Raw genomic sequence first — 23,161 nt, forward strand, 5'->3', positions numbered from 1 at the left:
CTTCCTCCTTGGGTTTTTGAAAGGTCTTCCCAATATCCAAGTTAAGAAACCACAAGTGGTAATAATGTGCTCTACAAATCTCTGAACATAACACAGGCATCAAAATTGCTGGGAGCTTTTAAACTCCTGGCTTTGTTGGCTTGACAACAATAGCTACCAGGAGCTACTTTTGGCTCCTCAAGGTAACCGGTGCCACACAAATATACCTGTGTGTCTAGGAATTTACATAGATGGTGCACTTGGAAACCTACAGAAGACATTTAAAGCATAATGTGTCATATGTCTGGAGACACAGTTCTAGTTTGCAACCCATGTGGAATTTAGTTTTATGGCACTCTTTGTATTAGCTCCTCATTCTGCAGCAGAAAGAGTGAGGTGGCAGCAGAGAAAGAGGTGGCAGTAGAGATAAAAATGTTGTGCGAATAAAGAGAGGTGCAGTTAACAAATAGATTTAGTGGCAGAGTTATTGATGTAATCGCAAAGATGGGTAATGATTAATAGAGAGGTAGCTGCAAGACAGAAGTAAAACTGAGAAGAAATGTAAAATGGAAGTGTACAATGAAATGTAAAGCAACATGGCAAGAGACTAAGTGGAATCAACATCCTGGTACAGAGTAAAAGAGAGCGATCTAGCAATACAAAGCGGCGCTCATTAGGTCTGTACTTTTTGATTCATGCCACAGTTTGGGGAGGCCGGCACCTTCTACCATCTTCCAGACATTTGAGTGGCTGTTTTAACGTGTGCATCTCTCGCTAACCCAAAGTATATTTTTCCACCTCTACATTTGTTTTTCTTCTTGGACAATCATTTATTTATAGCCCCTCTCCCCCATTAAGTATACCAGTTCTCAACTAATTCATGCAATTTCAATAGCTTCTGGTTAAGAGGAAACTCCTTACACCCAAGAGGTGCTTCCAACTCCTGCTCCATGAATCTCAATGTCGACCCTTGTAACGGAACAGAACAGAGCTTTGGACTTCTCGCAGGGTATGAGACAGATACACTTAAAGGAGAAGATAAGCGATAAATAATACATATTCTCCCTTTGAAACATATTAGAAGTCTTCTCCCCACAAAGCGCATCATAAGCGAGGCCCAGGTTGGTACCACTTTTGATATGTATATTTAGCTTAATGCATATGCCTGGTTTTAAGTGCTACCTTTGCTTACACTCAGTTCAATCTTGATCATTTATTTATATAACCTTTACCCCATGTCATTGCCATACATTTCTCTTTTCAAATGAAACATCTTTCCCAAAAAAACAAAAAGTATTACATACATGGGTGAACAGGTGCAGAGCTGCTAAATAGGCAACAATTACTATTTAGAAGAGGACATAAGCGAGAAAGTGGTTGGCGATTGCACTGTAAAGCATTACGGTTGGAAAACAGTTATATGTTGTGTGTGGCACTTGTGGACTTCTAATGGAGAATTCAAGGTGCAAAAGAAATAAAATAATATAGCTGTGTAGAAAGCAAAAACAAGACGAATCTTATTCAATAAATAAAGTAAAAAAACACAATCAGGATTAGAGAACTAATCACTGAAACAGCCACAAAAAAAACTAATCACAGACCCAAAGTAAAACCCAAATATCAAAGGAATTATTTTGCTTATAAAACATCCTTTTTATGGTAGCAACGATAACAGCACTTTAAAAATGACAGTTGAAGGACAGAAGAATACTCTGAGAGGCACATAGTGGCATTTCTGAAACAACTAAATATTTTAGAGCTTATTTCTTCATTCCTGATAATGGCACCAGAATTAAAGAGATGAGAAGAACAAGTTACTTAGCCCTGGTAACATTCTTTTGACTGGATGTTCCTCCCACGTATTCCTCATCTTTGATATTAAATATCCAGCTTTGGCTTTTTTTGTCTTTTTTTTTTGGCAGAGGGTGCTGTGCGTTGATGCAGTTGACTCCCTGTCCCATATATATATATATATATATATATATATATATATATATATATATATATATATATATATATATATATATATATATATATATATATATATATATATATATATATAGCATGCGCAGCACCAGTTGGCTTCAGTTCTGTTTTTTCCTTTCGGTAGAACTACCCAGATCAATGCAGGTTTGACCGTACTCGGCTTTGAAGGAGCAAAAGCTGTAATAGCATGGGAAATTCTACTGCGGAGTAGGCTGGCAGGGCGATGAGGAATACGTGGGAGGAACATCCAGCCGAAAGAATGTTACCAGGGTTAAGTAACTTGTTCTTCGAATGGATTGTGTCCTCCCACGTATGCCTCATCTTTGATACACTCCCAAAGCAGTGTTTGTTTTGGTGGAGGGAGTAAGCATTTATCAATGGTTTCCATGAACAGAATGGAGGGCAGCTCTTCCAAAGCTTCCATCCTGACTCAGGGAATCAAAGCAGTAATTCTTTGTGAATGTGTGTATTGTAGGCCGCCATACAAATGTTTTTAAGCGGAACACCTCTTTGCAGAGCTGAAGAGATAGCCATGCCCCTAGTGGATAGGCCCCTCAAGTCGTCTGGAGGATCTTTGCCCACCAGCCTGTAGCATTCTGAAATTGCTAGAATAATCCATCTGGATAATGTTTGATTTGTTACAGCCTGACCCATAATCTATAAAAAGTTGATCATGGACCAAGTTTGGACAATCTAGAAATGTAGAAGCTTAAAGGTCTACGTGGATCTAATCTGTGCAATCTCTCTTCTTCCTTGCCAGGATGAGATGGAGGGTAGAAAGTGGGTAACACAATCATTTGTCCTACAAGAAAATCTGAAATTATCTCAGGCAAAAATGAAGGCTTAACCCTCAGGACGACTTTGTCCTTGTGGAAAACTGTAAAGGGTGGTTTAGATGATAGTGCCTCACTCTATGGGCTGAAGTTGGTGCTACCAATAGAATGGTCTTGTACGTTAGTAACCTTAATGGACATGAATGTAGAGCTTCAAATGGTGCACACATAAGACATTTTAATACCAGATTAAGGTCTCAAAATGGAACCTGAAAAGGAGATGGAGGTACACATTGGTGAATCCCTTCAGAAATGATATCACCAGTGGGATCTTAAAATATTAAGTTTCTTCAGACGAGCGCTTAAAGATGGATAGCGCCACCAAATAGCCTTCAATTGTTCCAACCTGGAGCCCCAGATTGGCTAGGTACAGTAGAAAAGATAACAACTCTGGTGTTTTGCATAGTAAAGGGTCTACATTCTTGTCCCTGAACCATCTGCAGAATTTGCTCCAACAGCAGCAGTACAAGGACTTGCTTGCCTTCTGGCCGAAAGCCAAATCTGTTCCAATCCTTGTATCTCAGCCTCTCAGAAACCATGCGTGAAGGCTGAGAGTCTTGACCTCTGGATGGAGAATCCCGACCCTCCTCTCGCGAGAGAAGGTCCTCTCTTTGTGCAAAATGTATTGAGGGCAGATGGACATGATCCACTTGAGAGATTCACCAAAGGGTGAAGATCTCTTGAAGGACATCCTGAGCTTGTTCCCAATCGTGGGAGACTGCTCTGCCTGCTAAGAGCATCCGCCACCGTGTTCTTAAGTGAACTGCCGATAGGGAGATTCCTTCTTGAATTGCCCAGTACCAGAGCTGCATTGCCTCTCTGCACAGTGGTAGTGACCCTACACCTCCTCTTTTGTTGAGGTAGTACATGGCCACTGTGTTGTCCGTCATTATTAGGACATTCTTTCCATGCACAGAGGGCAGAAAGGCCTTCAGCGCAAGCCTGATTGCTCTCAGCTCCAAACGATTGATGAATGAATGATAGTTTATTTGTATAGCGCCTATACACAGATGTGTTTCAAAGTGCTTTAAGTCAAGGGAGGGAACAAGAGAAAATACAATGACATTCTAACAAGTCCTTGACACATTAAGAATGTGAAATTAACTACTGTACTAGGCCTGGCGACATTTCAAATAGTGCAAGAGCTTTGACAATGAAAAGGAGGGGATCGAAGGGGGGTAGGAAATGAAAACAGAGTAGCGACTATCATACTACACCTGGCAACATTTCAGGTAGTGCTGGAGGGGGAGGAAAACAAGAGAGTGAGGGGGAGGAAACAAACATCTACTATCGTACTGAGTCAGACAACATTTCTGGTGGAGTAAGTGCATAGTAAGGGGAGGGGGAGAGGAGGGGACAGCACGATGAAGGATTCAAACATACAGGCATCACATACATACAGCAGGGGGGACAGCGAAATACAACAGGCAGGCATACATGCATGCAACAGGGGGGCAAAATACAACAGGCAGGCATTCAGACATCACATGCATGCAACAGAGGGGGGGGGGATACAACAGGCAGGCATACAAGACCCCAGGGGGGGGAGAAAAGGTGAAAAAGGAGAGGGGAGGATAGGCAATCAGGATGAGAATGGTGAGTGGAGGTAGGATTTGTACTTTGGACTCCGATGGAGACCAACAACTGCTGATTGTCAGATAGTTGGGGTGGGCTCCTCACCTTGTGAGTGAGGCGTTCATCACTACTGTCATCTCCGGCCATGGTTGCCAAAAAGCTTCTCCCTTCAGAATATTGTCCTCTCTGGCCCACCAGAGAAGATCCTGTGCAACCCTGCTTAGAACCTGTAGTAGGTCTAACATGTTGCCCGAGAACCTAGACCATTGTGTCCTGAGAGCCAATTGAAGGGATCTCATTCTCAGGCGGGCGTCAGGCACCAGAAAAATGCAGGATGCCATTAGGCTGAGCAACTTCAAAAAGTCAAAGGCCTGGAGACGCTGGGCACTCTGAAACTTGAAGCCCATTAGTAGAATGTCTTGAGCCCTCACCTCGGGTGGCGAGTGCTTTCCTAAGGATGTATCCAGTACGCCCCTCTGAACTGGAGTTTTTTGAGATGGTGTCATATGGGACTTATTGTAATGGAGGAAGCATCCCAGTCTGTAAAGAGTGGCAGACAACGTTGAGATGATCCCAGACTTGTTCTGGAGAACACGCCCTGATCAGCCAATCGTCCAGGTAGGGGTTGACATGAATCCCCCCTCTCCTGAGACTCGCTGGCACCACCGCCATCAGTTTGGTGAAAACCCTCGGGCGGAGGTTAGCCCGAATGGCAGAACTCAAAACTAATAATGAGAACCACCAATGGTGAACCTCAGGTACTTCCTATGCTTGAGATGGATTGTCACATGAAAATAAGCATCCTGAAGGTCCAATGACACCATCCAATCCTGGAGTTGGAGGACCTGAAGGATCTGAGAAAGTGTGACCATCTTGAACTTGTCCTTCCTGAAGAACTTGTTCAAGTATCTGAAGTCCAAGATGGGCCTCAGTCCTCCGTCCTTCTTGGGGATTAGGAAATATGGAGAGTACCACCCTTTGTTCCACTCAGCTACAGGTACCGGTTCTATACCACCTTTCTCTAGCAGGGTCAAAATTTCCTGTACAAGGAGCGGATCTGGAACCCTCAAAGAATGGCTCCTCGCTTGATGGTTCTGAGGTCTCTGAATTAAGGGAAGGCAGTAACCTTGGGCTATGGTTTCTAATACCCAAGCATCCAAAGTAATGTCTTGCCATTCTTTCAGATGCTGTGACAGTCTGCCTCTCACTGGGGTTTCGTGACTCAAGACCTCAGAGGTTTTCAGGCGGCTGAAGCAGTGGCTGTTGGTAAAGATGGCCCTGCTTGAGCGAGCTTTGCACCTCTCCCTCGTCCACCATGAGGGAATCTTCTTTGGCCTCTTTGACCAGCCATTCCTCTCGCTCTTCAACTGAGGAGTAGCAGCAAAAGGATCTACCCCTCCAAGGAGGTCCACTGGGGAGAAAAGGCTGAGGCTGTCCAATAGTGGCACCCAAAGATTTGGCTGCCGCTTTCGAGGTCTGCAGCTTCAAGACTTTCGTCAGCCTTGCTGCCAAAAAGGTGAGACCCATCAAAAGGCATGTTAAGGGGTCTAGACTGCACATCTGGGGCAAATTCAGATTTCCTTAACCACCCAAATCTGCAAATTACGGTGCTTGCCGCCATGGCTCTGCTGATAAAAAAACAGACTAAAGAGACTTTTACATGGCTTCCTTGCCGTCCCTAACAATGGTCAAGAAACAGTCTTTCCTGCCCTTCAGGAATATGCTGAGCCGCCATAGAAATGCAGACCCATAGAATAAATAAAAACTTCAGAAAATACTTTTCTTGCCCATGCATCAACACTTTTGTCATCCCTATCCGGTGGGATGGTTTATTTATTTATTTATTTATTTATTTATTACATTTGTTATACGCCCAGACCCGGGGGTATCACGGCGTAGTTACAGACAACGGGGGAATGCAATCTTAGAGAGTACACAGAGGAAAACACAGGAATAACAGTCAGTAATATACAATAATATGCGAGGCAGTCAAGAATATACAGCAAAATGCAAAGCAGTCAGATATGTACAGTTAATTGGAGCGGATTAGTGCCCTAATTCAGTTAGAACTTATTGAAGAGCCAAGTCTTCAGGAAGCTTTTGAATTTAGGGTAGGAGGTTTCGTTCATAATGTGGGTAGGTAGCGCGTTCCAGTGTCTAGGTGCCAGTGTTTTGAAGCTACTACCCCCTGCTTTCTCTCTTTTGTATCTGGGGGTTTCGAGGTATGAGTTTTTGTTGGACCTGAGAAGTCTAGTCTGGGGCTTCATTGTGACTGTATTGTTGAGGTATTTGGGTGCTTTGTTTGTCTTGCATTTGTAGGTGATGCTCAGGGTTTTAAATAGAATTCTGGCTTGGATGGGGAGCCAGTGGTGGTCTCTTCTGGTGTTGGAAATGTGTTCAGATTTTTTGATGCCTAAGGCTGCTCTAAGGGCTTTGTTCTGCATGAGTTGGAGTTTAGCTAAGTTGGTTTTGGACGTGCCCAGGAAGAGGATGTTACAATAGTCTAGCTTAGACAGTATGAGTGCTCTGGCTAGTGTAACACAGTTTTTGGCTGAGAGGAATTTACGGCTAAGGGAGATGAGTTTGGAGGTGTAGGAGGTGGACGAGGCTAATGTGTTTACTTGTTTAGTCATGGATAGTGTTGCGTCTAAGTAGACGCCCAGGGTCTTGACTTGTTGAAGAACAGGGATTGTGGTTCCATCGATGGTGAATGATTTGAAGGCAGGCTCAAGGGTGTTGATTTTGCTGGAAGAGCCTAGTATGAGGAGCTCTGTTTTATCGTCATTGAGACAAAGGCTGTTATTGGCCATCCAGTTTTGGATAAGTGAGTAGATTTGGTTAACCAAAAGGGAGTCTTGTTTGTGATTGCCTGAGAGAGGAATGAGGATTTGGGTGTCATCGGCGAAGTTAGTATAGATGACACCCATGGCATCCAGGGCTGCAAATAATAGCTTGGTGTAGGCATTATACAGTGTGGGGGATAGGCAGGAGCCTTGCGGCACACCTGCTGGGACAGGCATTGGGTCTGCTGATTCTTTGCCGATGGACACTCTGGAGGTCCTATCAGCCAAGAATGATTTGATCCAGTTGGTAGCGCTCTGAGCTAGGTTGAAGTTGTTTGCTAGAGTGTTGCAGAGTTTGTCGTGGTCGACCAAGTCGAAGGCCGCTGAGAGGTCCAGGAGCATCAGCAGACAGAGTTTGCCTGCTTCTTTAGTGGCATCCATTTGGATCTTCAGATCAAGGAGGGCTGTCTCTGTGCTATGGTTGGGGCGGAATCCTGACTGGCGGTCTCCTAATAGTTGATGTTGTTCCAAATGGTTCTGAATTTGGCAATAGGCTATTTTGTCAATTATTTTTAGGAGAAATGGGACCGTTGTAATAGGTCGGTAATTAGTGGGTATTGAGGGGTCCAGGGTTGGTTTTTTTAGGAGAGGTGTCACCCAGGCTTTTTTAATACTGGTGGGGACTGTGTTTGTGAGGAAAGAGGCATTGATGAATTCGGTAATTATGGGTGTGAGGGTGGGGGCACAGAGTTTTACTAGATGGGAGGGGAATTGGTCTTCTTTGCAGTTGGAAGCTTTGAGTTTCATTATGGTGTCAAGTACTTCTTTGTTGGACACTGGTGTAAATTGGAATGGGGGGCCAGTAGTGGCATTTGGTGTAGTCGTTGATATAGTGGGTGGAGTTTTGTCAGCTAGGAGCGTTTTTTTATTATCAATTTTGTTTTGTAGTAGGAGAATTTTAGATGAGAGTGCGCTTTGTATAGTGGTGCACCAGTCTTTGCTAGCGTTAGAAGGTGCTGAAGTTTGACAGGGGTTTTCAAGCTCTCTAAGGATGGTAAACAGTTCTTTGCTGTCGGAGGACGCATTAGTAATGCGGAGGTTGAAGGCATTGGCTTTTTGAGAGATTATAGCTGATTTATATATTTTGTTAGCTTCAGCGAAGGCTAGTGCCGATTCTGGGGTATTGTTTTCTTATGGAGATGTTCAAGAGATCTTTTAGTGCGTCTTAAGGCTACAAGTTCCTCATTAAACCAAAAACAGGAACGTTTGTCAGGTCTACGGGTTTTGGTGGTGATGGGAGCAAGTAGGTCAATAGTTTGGGTAAGGCATTGTTGGTATTGTTCAGCTAGATAGGAAGGGTTGTTAGTGCCTGAAACCGTAAGGGCAAGGGCAGCACTCAGGACAGGAGTGAGTTTGTCGGAGGAGAGTTTTTTGATATTTCTAGTTTCGAATGCTTCTGGTTTTTTAGGGGTGATGTGCTCTGTACTGTCATTATCTATGGTGAAGTTAATTACATAGTGGTCTGACCAATTGACTGGGATGATGGAGTCAATGGTGATTGGAGAGTTGAGCGTGAGAAGCCAGTCTAGGGTTCTTCCTTTTGAGTGGGTAGGTTTATCTATCAGTTGTGCGAAGTGCATTTCTGACATGGCTGTATAGAATGTAGACGCTTCTGAGTCCAGGGGGTCGTCGTAACCTAGATTAAAGTCACCGAGGACTATGCATTTAGTTTTAGGCTTGATGAGGGGCGTTAGGAGTAGCGGTATGTCCAAGTCAGGGTGTGTATTTTTGTTGGGTGATCTGTATACCACTAGCAAATTGGTGGTAGTTTTGGGGTTGGAGGTGTACTTCACTAGAAGGAGTTCATAGCCTTGTATCTGTTCTATTGGGCTAGCTCTGATTTCCAGAGTGGTTTTGGCTATTATTGCAACTCCACCTCCTTGGGTGTTTGACCTGTCTGTTCTAAAGATGCTGAATCCAGGGGGAATAGCAAGGGCTAGAGATGGTCCTGCTGCTGGATGGAGCCAGGTTTCAGTGACCACCAGCATGTCAAGGTGTTGGTCCTCAATAAGGTCATGGATGTCTATGGCATGGGCACCTAATGAGCGGGCATTGATGAGTGCGCTTTTGAGGGTGGAGGAGGGGGCAGGGGGTGGTGTGTTGTCTAAGATGGTGGAAGAATCAGTGGTTTTGTTATTGGATGGGTGTTTGAGTGGTGCGTTGTGGAGGCTTTTGTGTTGGAGATTAATGGGCGTGGTGTTTAGTTTGGTAGGTGTATTGGGTATGGTAGTAAGTGGGGTGGGTAGTAGGGGCATTTTAGTTCTAGACATGAGTCTATTGAGTCTTTCATTACCCAAGATGGGTGTGGTCGTATCATGAGTGCTGATAGGTGTGGTGTGATTGTATATGGCCGGGTTCGGGTTAGGACTAAGACACGGGTGGTCTAGGTTTACTCCATTTTTAGTGGAGGTGGGTGTAATGTGGGTCTGAGGGGATGGTATGGGGAAAGGGGGGTGTGTGGGGAGGAAGGGGGTGGGGCAGGGGATGGGGAAGTGGCGTGGACAGCCTAGTCTAACTAGTCCTTCGCCAACCTTGATGAGATGATCTCTTGTGCATGGTGTGGCATTGGGGACTAAACAATAGGGGAACATGATAATGGTAAGGAGCGCCAGCATTATATTCGTAGGGTCTGAGTAGTCAGTGATATGGTTTGATGGACTATTTAGGCACGTGGGCTGGGTACAATAGTCCAGCGCAGGCAGACAAAGCCTGTGTTGCTAGCGGGGTGCATAGGCAGTGGGGCACCTAAATTCGATTTTAGCAGTTAGGCACAAAACCAAAGGTCACAAGCAGGGTGCATAGGCAGTGGGGCACCTAAATTCGATTTTAGCAGTTAGGCACAAAACCAAAGGTCACAAGCAGGGTGCATAGGCAGTGGGGCACCTAAATTCGATTTTAGCAGTTAGGCACAAAACCAAAGGTCACAAGCAGGGTGCATAGGCAGTGGGGCACCTAAATTCGATTTTAGCAGTTAGGCACAAAACCAAAGGTCACAAGCAGGGTGCATAGGCAGTGGGGCACCTAAATTCGATTTTAGCAGTTAGGCACAAAACCAAAGGTCACAAGCAGGGTGCATAGGCAGTGGGGCACCTAAATTCGATTTTAGCAGTTAGGCACAAAACCAAAGGTCACAAGCAGGGTGCATAGGCAGTGGGGCACCTAAATTCGATTTTAGCAGTTAGGCACAAAACCAAAGGTCACAAGCAGGGTGCATAGGCAGTGGGGCACCTAAATTCGATTTTAGCAGTTAGGCACAAAACCAAAGGTCACAAGCAGGGTGCATAGGCAGTGGGGCACCTAAATTCGATTTTAGCAGTTAGGCACAAAACCAAAGGTCACAAGCAGGGTGCATAGGCAGTGGGGCACCTAAATTCGATTTTAGCAGTTAGGCACAAAACCAAAGGTCACAAGCAGGGTGCATAGGCAGTGGGGCACCTAAATTCGATTTTAGCAGTTAGGCACAAAACCAAAGGTCACAAGCAGGGTGCATAGGCAGTGGGGCACCTAAATTCGATTTTAGCAAATAAGTCTACAGGTGACCGGTAAGCAGTAGAGAGGCACATGCTACTTAGGTGGTTTAAGAACCAGTAGCTGGGAGGTAGCCTAGTGTTTATTTTTACTTGTGGTAACAGCATTGAATAGTCTGTTTAAAAGATCATTTGTGAGAACGTATGTGTGGCAAAGTCATGGCTATAGGTACTTAGGTTACCTTGTATGTTGCAGGTGGGCGGTCTGGCTGACGGCAGACACAGGCACAAACAGGAACCAAACAGGTGCTGGCCTTGTAACAGTGGGCCTTGGTGCATGTGGGCCGGCTTCGCCTGCCGGTGATCAGGGATTGGCTACGGCGCTAGGCCAGCCAATCCGGTTGCAGGCAGGTCCTTGGTAGGGAGTCAGGCAGTCAAGACGAGGCAAGGGCAGCCATCTTTGAAGAATCGGCTCCTCGTGGGCTGTAATGGTGGCGAGGGAGCGCTGGCAGGCATGGATGGTGCACTGATGCTGCATTCAGTGCATCATGCAATTTAGGCAGCTTCTTCGAAATTGTGAAGAGCGCTCGCGTTGCAGGCGCGATATTTCGGAAAAGCGGGGGGGGTGCACAGGGAACCCAGCAAGGATGCCTGGGCTTACCTGGTGCACTCCGAGACTTGCTGGGATGAGGCACTGCTCCAGCAGTGCCTCTCCGGATCTGTCGGCTGGCTTCTAAGGCTGTGCTCGAGAGGGGTTGGATAAGCTGCTTGTTTTGAGGTTGCAGTAGCTGCCGGCACCAATTGGCCCTCACCCTTTTTTGAAGAGCAATGTGGAATGGTAAAATGGCATCCTTTTGCAAACCTTTATCAAGGATGTCTGTTAGATCATCCTGCTCGAAGGGGAGAGCGGGTCTGCTCCATCCCAGGTAACCTACAACCTTAGACATCAACTGCCTTTATGATCATCTGCATGTTCATCAGACACAGGCTTACCAAATTCTAATTCTGGTGAAGTCCCCACTCCAAGTTTGTAAATGTTCATAAAGTTCCTTTAGCCTGGATTCCTCCGATATAAAGCCATCAGGGAGATTTGGTGTACCATACTGTAACCCAAATGGCACATCACTATCTGATGGCTCATTGTCATCATAAATAGAGGTTAGTGATTTAAGATAACCCTTTCTAGGTTTCTCTGGTAAGGGTGTCAAAGGTTTCACTAACTTTGAACTCAACGCTCGAGAAGTCGTCAATGTCTTCGACAAAGAGGTTTTCAATTTCGAAGGCACCAAAGGTTTTGATGGCGCCATCGGTGTTGATGGGTCTGCTGGCGTCGATGGCGCAGGGTGTCGAGGACCTCGACTTTTTTTTTTTTACTTGCGACTCGAAGGATCCTTCGATGATTCCCAATTGTCTCGAGGCCTCAATGGCCCTAGATGTGGATCTGGCCTTCGTCCCAGGCTCAAGAGCGTGCAGGATTTGGCTCACGCCGTTTCCTTGCCGGCTTTAGAAGGCACAGTAGGAGCATGGCTTGTCGAGGGTTTTTGCTTTTCAAAAATGTTCAGCATTTCTAACCTGAATGCTACCCATTCGGCAGGAGTGCAGGCCTTAGTGGGACAGGATATAGCTCTCTCAAAAGAGGAGTTAGACGAGGACGTCGAAGTGGGCAATTTATGGTGCCTCCTGTTTGACTTAGATGACGAGAAGTGGTGGTAGCCACTCTTCGACCTGGACCTTTTTGTCTTCTTTCTTCCAGGAGAGTCAACTCTCACATCGTCAGAAGACGGTTTCTCCGACAGATATTTGTTGGGGTTTGTACCTACCGCCAATTTCCATTTATGCTCCTTCAGAGCTTTTTTGGTCATCGATTGACATTTCGAGGAGGCAGAAGTCTTGTGCTCCACACCAAGACACCACAAGCATACTTAATGCAGATCGGTTATCGACATCTTGGAACCACAGTCCCGACGCCACTCTTCGGAGTAGATGGTGTGAAAGATGAGGACATATTTGTATCTTTTTCACAAATTAAATTATTGAAGCGCGCCGTAGTTTTTGAAGTGTAAGCTTACTTGGAAAAATGGAATTGAATACAACAGGCATTGCGTGTGCTATGTATACTTTTGAATACATCATCCTCAAAACGAAGGACCTCGAGCGACATTGTGTCGACTTAATCGACACACAGCACCCTCTGCCAAAAAAAGTTTTAGAAGCAGCTGAAGTTAGATATTGAATATCAAAGATGAGGAATACGTGGGAGAACACAATCCATTCGAATCTATATTTTGGGTCAATACAAAGTCACAGGCACAGGACAGATTGACACTGAAGGGAATTTACATGGACGGCCAGTGGAACTTGAATTAAACTACATTCAAAAGAGCTTCGGGTATGCCAAACAACACTTTTAAACAGTTTAAGTGATCTGAACACTTACTGATCAGAACCAGCCGCAAGCTTATTATGCTCAAGGATCGTCTCGTTAACACAGTCCTCTAACATCCGCACATGGCTGTCACTAAAAAAGAAATAAAACAATGATTTTAGCCAGCATTAAGCAGGACACCTTTTCCAATTACCAACTTAAAGGGCTACACTAACATGCCCCCCAATTATACAGTGCATTGTTGAAAAGTACACTGGAACAGTGCATTGGTGGCATTTCAGTGTGCACCGTGGTAATGTGACTTAGGACTTTTCCATACAGCCAGTACTCTGGCAAGTTAGTGGATTGGCTACGATAAGGCAAACTAGCAGGCTAAGGATCAAAATCATTTGATATTAAGTGCAAGCTTTTCCAGCGCAGACTGCTAGCAAGAGGGCAAGATTTAAGGCCCAAAATGATTGGGACTTGTTGCCACAATTGAGTCCCAATTACCCACTTGTGTCATTTCACCCTCAGCCATAATTGGGTCCCAATTACCCGCTTGTGTCATTTCACCCAAACCACTGGAATTGTGAAAACGTGCCCAGTCGAAAAAAGCAACTTGGGTGTGAACTTCCCCAAGAAAGTTGAATTAAAAAAATAGAGCCAAATGGGGTATATTATGCCACATTCAAATAGATCGGCCAAAATGTCATAGCTATTACAGCCGGTTATGAAAAGGGAGCAGTGAAATCATCCAAGACTTCAGGGTCTGATAAGCTACCCAGGAACACACTTCCTCTGCAGTGAAAAACACAACCGGATTTGAAGTATGTGCCTTGTAGAACCAATGAAAACATAGCAAACAATGGCCAATAGATATTAAAAAATGTAAATAAAAAATCTGTAGTTGATCTTGTGTGAAGAGAAATGCCATCAATTTTCAATCAACCCTCAAGGAATAGAACTGTCCAGGTAGACTTGCAGATAATACATCTGAACGACAGTCCAGCTTTCCTCTTCTTTCCCCGGACTAGCCCTCTCACACCGCAGCAGTAACATAATTTAACCTTTCTGTCCTTCTCGCTTCTGCTCTCTGGAAGGACAACCGCCTCCTCCCGCTTTCTCCTTTCTTCAGTTTCTCTTCCAAGTAGTTATTTTATGTGAATTTGTGTTTCCTCTAAATGCCCACAGACTATGTTTTATAGATTATAGACGAAGGGAGCTAGTGTTTGTATCTGGCTGGTATTTCAGTGGTACAGTCAATAATTGAGCATTTAGGCTTATACCAGTAATTCTAGAATACTGGCATCCATGGGGTTTCTGTTTCATTGAAGTAATAGTATGGGAATGGTTTGCCGGTCTGCTTTCCTTAGTTGCAATGGCTGGCAGTGACTTTGTTCTGGCACCAATGGAGCACTCTCCCCAGTGGTAGAAGTGTACCGAAAAAAGTAGTGCAACTGAGGTCTTGGCAGGGGAGAAGGCAAGGAAGCCTAGTGCAACATGTCACAAGGTCTCGCAGCGGGGGCATTGCATTAGTCTAAGGGACTAGTATCTAAGGCTCCTATTACAACTTTACACTTGCTCAGGGACATGAATGGAGAAATCCTCTTTAAAGAACGGTGAATATGGCTGAAAAAAGTAGAGGAATGGTAAACAGAAAAAAATTGGAATACCGTTCCCAGACCTTAATGATTTGCCTCTCTGGGCAAGGAAGGGGGGCGAGCTACAGTTAAAACAATGATTGTTCACACAGAGCTCTGGATAAGGATTATACAGAGCTATTAACCTTTTAACTGCCATGGGTCCCCATCCCCAATGGAACACAATCAATTCTTGCTCATAAAACGTAGTTTTAATCTAAATGTTACGTCATGTTCAGTTGTCTGCCTGCAACCGTGTGAAGATCACCCACACAGTCCAAGGCTTCAGGATAATTGACACATCCAAGCGTCCAGGTTTCCATTGACTGGGCATACTGGTCTCCCGCAGGTTCTTCAAAACACAGCACAGTCTGACTTCCGATTACAGTCGCAGGTATAAAGGACCTTGCTGCTGTCTTGCCACACATTCTTTATGTAAGGGTATAGCACCCTGCTCACTATTTGTAATCCCCACCAAGTGGATGGTGTCTGGCCCACTTCATGCTGGTCAGGGGATTTAGTTAATGATAATGATGTCTTATTTATATAGCGCCTTAATCCAAAGCGCTTAACCATTTACCTAGTTACCCAGGTGACCATAAGGAATATCTGCAAAGGAACCCCCCTCCCCCACCCACTGTAGTCCAAGGGATAGAATACCCTTTCCACTAATGGCAATGGAATTACAACCACTGGTAGCCTTTATCAGGACCCTCAATAGAGTTCCACTCTGGGAAGCTTGCTTGTGGTGTGTCCACACAGCCTTGTCCCTTGCCTCCAGCCACCTTCATACGTCTCTTCTCTTGGGTTACTCTGCAGGCGCTTCAGCCCACTGGCAGCCTCAGTGTGCAGGGACATCTGTGTTGCACTTCCGCTCTTGCTCCGCTTCTCTTGGCAATCCCTTCCTCTTTATTCTCTGCTATCAGCTGCTACTTTGCAGCAATCTCTTTTCAAACCTCTTGCTTCACGACCTCGTCCCTTCTGATCCTTAGGCCTCATATAGGGTTCTTCACAGACCCTCCATTTCTACTTGATGATTGGCCTTTTCTAGATCCACCTTGCTTCAGACTGATTGACTGGAGGGGCTCAGTCATTTGCTTGCCCCCATGCTTCATGTCCACAGTTTAAATGCCGGCCCGCCATTTTCAGGAAGGCGGGCAGGTACCCTTGAGTGTGTGCTAAATTTGGCTACTTAGGTTCCATCACAGGTGCGCCATGCATTTCTTCACTTACTCAGACTGAGAATATTCAGGCCTGCTTGGTTAGGTCTGCATGTAGGTGTTCTGTACTCTTGTTCTTTCTGTCGATATCTGCTTTAAGTGAGCATTCTCCCCTTTTTCATCCGAGAGATACATTCCTGCAGATGTAGTCTTGTGGGTCCTTTTCTAATGCTATGACGCACTCCACAAAATGCAGTACCCTGTGGGTGGCAGGGGTTAAAAGATTCCAATTGTACAGGCGAATCCTGTGCAGCTCCCCATGCCAACGTTGCCCATAGCACTGACTGGGGTAAAGAGTTCCCTGAAACTGCCAACAAGTAACACAGAGGGGTTTCCGGCCACATAACTCTGGCCAGATGCGTTCGTCAGAGTTAGAAACAGTGTCAGTCAAGGCAAGGCACAGCCCTAGCGATTGAGGGGGACCTGTGCAGCTCCCCACTATGGAGCACCTGCAGGTAGCTCATGGTTATGGCTAGGTACCACTGGTAGACTGACATTGTTTGAGGGATGCATGGACACCTCTGGACCTTTTAACTTAGGACCGATTAGTCACGCTTATATTACTTTCAATAAAAAGGAGTTTAAATCAGGCTGGCAGGCTAGCTCAGGAGCAAGGTCCACGTCTTGTAAACAAGACAATATGGAGCATCACAGGTTCCATACCCGGTCCATCGCTTGGAGGCTGGAATCCGACATGAAGCGGGATATAACAAAAATATTTGATTTTTGAAATTAGTGAGGAAAGCTCCCAAGATAAACCCTTTCATAATATAGTCCTCACACAACTTGGTTATTGTTACAGCACCTACAAAGATACCCCAATATCATCATGCATTTACCAGACATTCACAACTGCACAACTCATAAGATGCTGGGGTTAAAGAAACAAACACATCTTCCCTGTGCTGAAGACACTCCACAGCCTGCCAATGAGATGCGGAACAGCCTCCTGAAGAATTGGAGACTTGAGGAAGGCCACCTCAAGTTCAGGAAGGCACTAAATACCTTCCTATTCTCTAAAGCTTTTGTGGTAAAACTTTGGCCTATAAAACATCAAATCTATATTGTTTGAAATAAGACTGATCATTAATACTCATGATATGCCCAGGTGCCCCCGGCTGACTGCATGCTTAGGTGTGAATCTCCTCTCCACTCTCCCTGCCCCCATTCCCCTCCACCCCCAAAACCCAGGTTCACTGAACCCAGAAGCAGCAATTTCGCAGATTTCAAAACCCCACTACATAAATAGGATCTGCGTGATTTTTCCATCGCGGAAAGGTCAGCGACGGAAAGGTTTGCATGAGAAATGTGCGAACCACAAAAGGTTCGCACATTTCCCATGCAAACACGCATTCAAAACCCCTACATACCCACACCACCACCCACAACACACCCCCAACACACCCCCACCCCCAACATAACCAAACCCTACTTACCTTTCCTTCGTGCTGTGTCCCTGCGGCGCCAGTTCCCTTTCACTTCCGTGATCGGGAACCGGCGCTGCATGGTTCTTTTCTTTTTTCTTTTTCAGGAACAGCAGGGGTTTCCCCCCGCAACCCCTGCTCACTACACTATAAAGTATAGCAAGCGGGGTGTTGCAGGGGCCACCACCGCAGCCCCCGTTTATTTTTTTGGGTGTGCTGCGGGCGTGTCACCCGCAACACCCTGCTCACTATACTATATAGTATTTTCCTGCATTTGGCTGGGGGGTTGTCCCCCGCAAACCCCGCTCACTCTAGTGACCGAGGAGTTGCGGGGGACAACCCCCCAGCCCCAAGTCTGACCCCACCAAAAGACCTAAAACACACACCACAGAAAGTTTGGACTTTTGGTAGTCCGTACATTCCGTGTTGTTTGTTTTAGGTCTTTTGGTGGGGGTCGGACTTTTATAGTCGGACAAAACGTACAATACCCGTAAATACACAAACAGGGCGACGTACAAGAAGCACATCATAGAGATTTGCAATAATAAACCCCTCTCAAAGTCAGTAGATTCTCTATTTGTACATGTTGCAAACTGCTTCTCACAAAAAGACAGTGTTAGAGAAGATTTCCCTTTTTGTGTGAAATTCTTTCCATCTGTGAGTCCCCCAGCACATTTTGCTGGACTCCTGGATTTTTGACTAGTTCTCCTTAGTGAGTGGGAACCTTTTACCACACCCACTTTTACTCTGCTTTTGGGAACACCTTTTACTGCTTTTTGGAGTTTTATTGTCCTCCAACGTGTCTGGCATCCACATTTTACTAAAGCAGCATGCATCACTTTCTGTGCAGTGTTGCTGGGAGCTCCCAGAGCTTCCCCTTACGCGTTTCTTCATTTTCCCGACTAATTCTTGTAGTTACCAGGGCAGGGGGATCCTCTTAATCCTACCTGTGTTATTTTGAGAGATCAGCACACCACGCCTTATGTGGAGGGCTGAGGGGAGACATTGTATCCCTTTTCTCGCCTCTCCAAGAACATTTTGGTTACTGTGACAAGCACTCTGATCAAGCTGGTGGCAGTTTACCTTTTTGCACGACTTTTTGGGGACTTGTGTCGCAGGCTGTCTTTGCAGCTGCGGTAGGGGGCACAAGAGACACCATTTACCCAAAATGGTGGCTGTACTTTAAGCCCTGAACAAGAAGACTTGTCCTTTCTAATGTATTCTCCTACCTTTCTGCGTGGGGGAGGATTCTCTGGTCCCTTTGTCTTCATCATGCTTCCCAAGATAAGACCGCAAAGCTTCTCCAAGTGACTGGCAAGACAGGAAATGTGTGAGGTGACCGAAACATCCCTGTCCTTTGTCCTGCAGTGTGACAGACTGAAACCAGCTCAGACTTGGAGGCTGCCTGTCCCTATTGGTCAACCCCCTCCACCTTCCCCCCCTTCCCCCCCTCACCACCTTCCTGCCCCCCCCCACCTTCTCCCCCTTCCCCCCCTCACCACCTTCCTCCCCCCCCCCCACCAAGTATGAATGGTGCATGGGTCAACGACTGGTGGACTCAGTCGATGTTCCTGGATGAATTCCACGGTCTTGGAGCTGAAACTCAGAGTAGACCACTGGAACAGAAGGTTCTGAAGAACCACCAAGAAGGACGCCGCCAGCGACTGCCAGTGACTGCTGAGTAACCACTGCTGTCCCGACTTCCACTTCCAACAGGGAAGGTCCGAACACAACAAATTTCTCCCTTGGACTGGTGGGCCTAACCAGTCCCAAAACAAACTACAATTTGCGCCATCTATGGAAGGACTGCAACCTCCACGGCCTGCACTTCATCAATACCCAGTGGCCCGTGCTGCATCGCTGTGCATCATCGCCTAAAGCATGGTTTCGCCTGGAACTTTGTGGGCATCCTCGTAAGCCTGCAGTGACTTAAGCCAGCAACCCAAACTCCCCTCACCAGAGACGAGGACCAAGAAACTAAGGAGAGTCTACCGCTACAACAACTATCCTTCAATTCAAGCCTGAAAAAGGCACCAACAAGCCAGAACCGCAAAGATACTTTGCTAGGCATCCATCTGCACAAGAGCTGTCGCCAGATCCAGCGAAGTCCCTTTCTTCTGTCGACAAGACAGAGATACCTGTGACTGGACTGGCTGTCGCCTAACCAGTAGAACGGTCCTGCAGCAACAGTTTCTTCACTTGAAGGTACTGCCCTTCTCCTGGTACACTTACCTTGAGTCCGCTTGCTTAATCCTGTGATCCTGGGGCTGCAGATGGCTTGTATCTCGCACCTCTCCAGGTCTCCAAAGAGTTACATTGGGGTGGACAACCCATTGTATTCTAACCCTGCCTTAGGGCATTGGGCCTTGGAGAAATCTTTCAAGGAAACATCCTAATTTCCTTGGCATGTAAAACCCTAGCGTGTACTTCCGTGCAAACCCAGAAGTGATCCTGTTGGACTCGCCACTCTGAACCTTGTACTCGGTTTTCCCGCCTTTCTTGCTCAACCCCTAGTCACTGGTGGTCCAGTGTCCTTCCTGAACATTGCGAGACTCTCACAAGATAGGGTTGGACTCTTTAGGACAGGCTGCAACAAAGTTACTAAAAGTTATCTTAGTTAGGAAAAGTTTGCGTGTAGGTTTCAGATGCTATTACTATGTGATTTGTTATTGAAAAAGCGATTCTAATGTGGCAACTGTGCTTTGCGATCTAAATAATATTACAAGTGTTCTTCTATTGTTATAGTCTTTACTTGACTTGAAAATTGTAACAAAGTGCCTTGGCGTATATAATCAATAAAAACATTTTTTTTTTAGATAACTTCTAAGTGGATCAGCGTTTTCTTGGACTATGCTTCAATTCTTTGTACCTCACTACAGCCCTCCTCCATCCTTAGATTAGGCGTGGCTGCTCACAATTCTAACAAACCCTTGTGCGGTACAGACTGGACCCCAAGTAGTGTAACACTGTTCACCCAAGGTGGGCATTTCTAAGTGCTGTTTCAGACAGTACTTTTGAAGAAATAAAACTTAACAATCACGGGTGAATAAGCGTGCACATTTGTCTTGTAAAGGCGCATATGGTTAACCAGGTTTACTAAAGGGTTGTCAGACTGAACAGGACCAATCCTTTAGAAAGTGTTTTGTTGTGGCTAAAATGGTGTCTTTACAATTGTAGATTTCACATCGACCTTTGCGAAAAACCTGCCACTAACTGTTGGGTACCATAAATACCACCCCCATCCCTGTTACTAAGCAAATAGCTTATTCTGCAAAAAGACCCATTGTTGTGTTCCACCATCATCCCAATATAAGACTGATCCACTTATAGGAACCCCCAACCTCCTCCTTGGAAAGCACCAGAGATTGAAAGGCGATTCTTTAACATTCCAGAGGAATTTGAGTCTGTAAAGCTGCTTTCTGGGACTCCAACAGGGAGCATATGAAATCAAAATAATACACCAGGGTGGATATTTCTTGTAATGTGGTAAGCCTCTTCATCCTCTACAGCAACAACTTTGCCCACTTCTCACCATCTTTCTGAAATCTCACCCACAGTGGTGGGAAAGTTGACCCCTACAGGTTCCTGGGATATTTTGTCACCTGTCACATTTTCCACAATGGCTTCGGCAAAAGGTGCCATTCCAAGGGGGGACGACAAGGGCATAGGGGGGGGGAAACCCCTGTCTTGTTGCCCTTCTAAATTGACAAATATCAGAATGTAACCACTGACCGGAACGCTCCCCCAATGGGTCGGAGTACTGTGTTCATATCCATCTCTATCCAAAGCTTACATCCCTTAGAACCTCCACCAGAATCGCCAGCTGACCCTGCCAAATGCATTATCAGAATTCAGGGAGAAGTGGAATGGGTCTGGCAAATGGTCATTCAAATCACTTCCACAGTATTCCCCGAAATAACAGATTACTAAAATATTGAAATATCTGGCCATAGCAAGTAGCAGACTAGGCAGAGAGGAATAATAGCACTTTTCTAACATGCGAGTCATCTAATCTGACAGAAACATGATTCTGAAGGTAAAGATGGAACACAATATAAGGCAAAGAACATTGTTCATTCAGTCCAGGTGTGTCTTACTTCACCCATCAATCAGGAGGGTTACTAGCTCTGTGGCTCCCACCCAATCTTGTGTTCAAATGAATCCTTGGCTTTAAACCATGGGACCGGTTTGCAAGTCAAACCAGTTTATCGTCTTTTGGGCTGGCTATACCGGAGCTGCCCCTTCTCATCTCTGTAGGGCCACACAAGCATTTGAATTGTCTCACCCAGGCCAGTGATTGACATTGGTAGGCCATCAGGGACTCACTCCGCCATCTTGCTTGCAGTTATCAGGTAGCATGGGTCTCCATTGCGAACGGCATGCCACATGTCCTTCTAAGACCTCATTGATGAAGACTTATATTCATAATCAACATAGGGTAAATAACACTGCATATTTTCAAAAGTTCAAGCAATTAGGACATTAGCAAAAAGGACATTTTTATATGTAAAAGGACTAAAATAATAAATCCGAAAAATAGAGGATTTAAATTTTCGATGTTGGACACAAATTGTTAAACTGTGGGTATAAACAATCAGCCTACTATAACAAACCATGAATGGAAAAGAATTTTAAATGAAATTAAAAAAAAGCACCTTTTAGCATTCGTGAGACAAATGATACGTCCTCGGTTTCCAACACGTTCAGCATTTTCCATCAACATTGTACGGGCTTCGTGCTGGTAGTCTGTAATTTTGCAGAGGGACTCCACTGCTGCTACAAGGCCATGCAATATACTGCAGCATTCTGGATCAGCGCGTGGATTTGGAGGTCCTACGGCAGCCAAGGCGGCCATTAACTGCGGGGAAGAGCAGAAAGTATGACAATTGGTCATCATGACTTCAAACTATAGAGTTCAGCATGTTTTCCAATCACAGCACCATTCCAGGTCGAGTTTATTTACAAGGCCTAATATTCAAAATCCAAGCATGTCAACAGCCCTACAGATAACTGTGTACCAGTCCCCTTCACCAACTAAAACAAGCCAAATACTCCCCAAGAACAAAAATAGGGACTAGAAATACTGCAGCGTTCGAATTTCCTGGGAGCTATTTAGCTCCTGCTTCTAGCCTAGGAGAGCTTGGCTAGCTTGAAAGCAGGAGGTACCAAGAGAGACCAACTGGTGCCTTACAAACAAGTGTGACATCAATTCTAAGTGCTTTAGAACTTAAGAAAGAATTAGAACAAATCAGGGACACATTTAGAATGGCCACAAAGTTAAAGTTTGTCACTCCATTTGTCATGGAGGTCAGCCTCGTCTCACCGCCAAATGGGCCTTAAGTGTAAACCAGAGGCCAGAGCTCTGAGGACTCGGTTCTTCTTGGACCCTGAAAAGCAGTTTTTAACTGATACAATATTTGCATAACAAAACTCATTGTAATATAAAAAGAGTAAGATGTATAAAATGCTGCATCATTCATTACCAGCACTAAGTAGTTAGATATAATGATACCATTTTGTAATACCTTTCAATACAATAGGGTCTATATTAAGGATCACAAAATCTGTAGGTCAATTTTGCCTTTTCAAATCTGGAGCAGGTCTAAAAACCACTCTCTAGTGTGGCTGTTACCATTGTTCTACCTCCCTTAGTATCTTTAAATGAAAATGCATGTAACCGAGTGACCAGTTGGACAGTTCTCCTTCAATCACTCTCACAGGATCCAAGAGGTTACCACAACTTCAGTCAGTCTCCTTTTTGGATCGTTTAATGTCCTCCATCAGGTTTTATGCTTTTGTCTGTTGTAATCCTTCTGGGATATGATT

The 23,161-nt window shown here is 45.3% G+C and overlaps 1 protein-coding gene across 4 annotated transcripts in view; it reads right to left on the reverse strand.

Moving 5' to 3' along the window:
• The window catches only part of INTS13 (integrator complex subunit 13), a 285,831-nt gene that overhangs the window by 230,779 nt on the left and 31,891 nt on the right, over positions 1–23,161 (reverse strand). For all 4 annotated transcript variants that reach the window (XM_069628081.1, XM_069628080.1, XM_069628079.1 and 1 more), the window contains exons 4-5: positions 21,991–22,193; positions 13,121–13,201 (exon numbers count right to left, since the gene is read on the reverse strand). In XM_069628081.1, the coding sequence (XP_069484182.1) occupies positions 13,121–13,201; positions 21,991–22,193 (284 nt within the window). The remainder of the gene's footprint in view (positions 1–13,120; positions 13,202–21,990; positions 22,194–23,161) is intronic.

This window comes from Ambystoma mexicanum, chromosome 12 (assembly GCF_040938575.1).
Source record: "Ambystoma mexicanum isolate Mex_15411 chromosome 12, UKY_AmexF1_1, whole genome shotgun sequence".
NCBI classification, from domain to species: Eukaryota; Metazoa; Chordata; class Amphibia; order Caudata; family Ambystomatidae; genus Ambystoma; species Ambystoma mexicanum.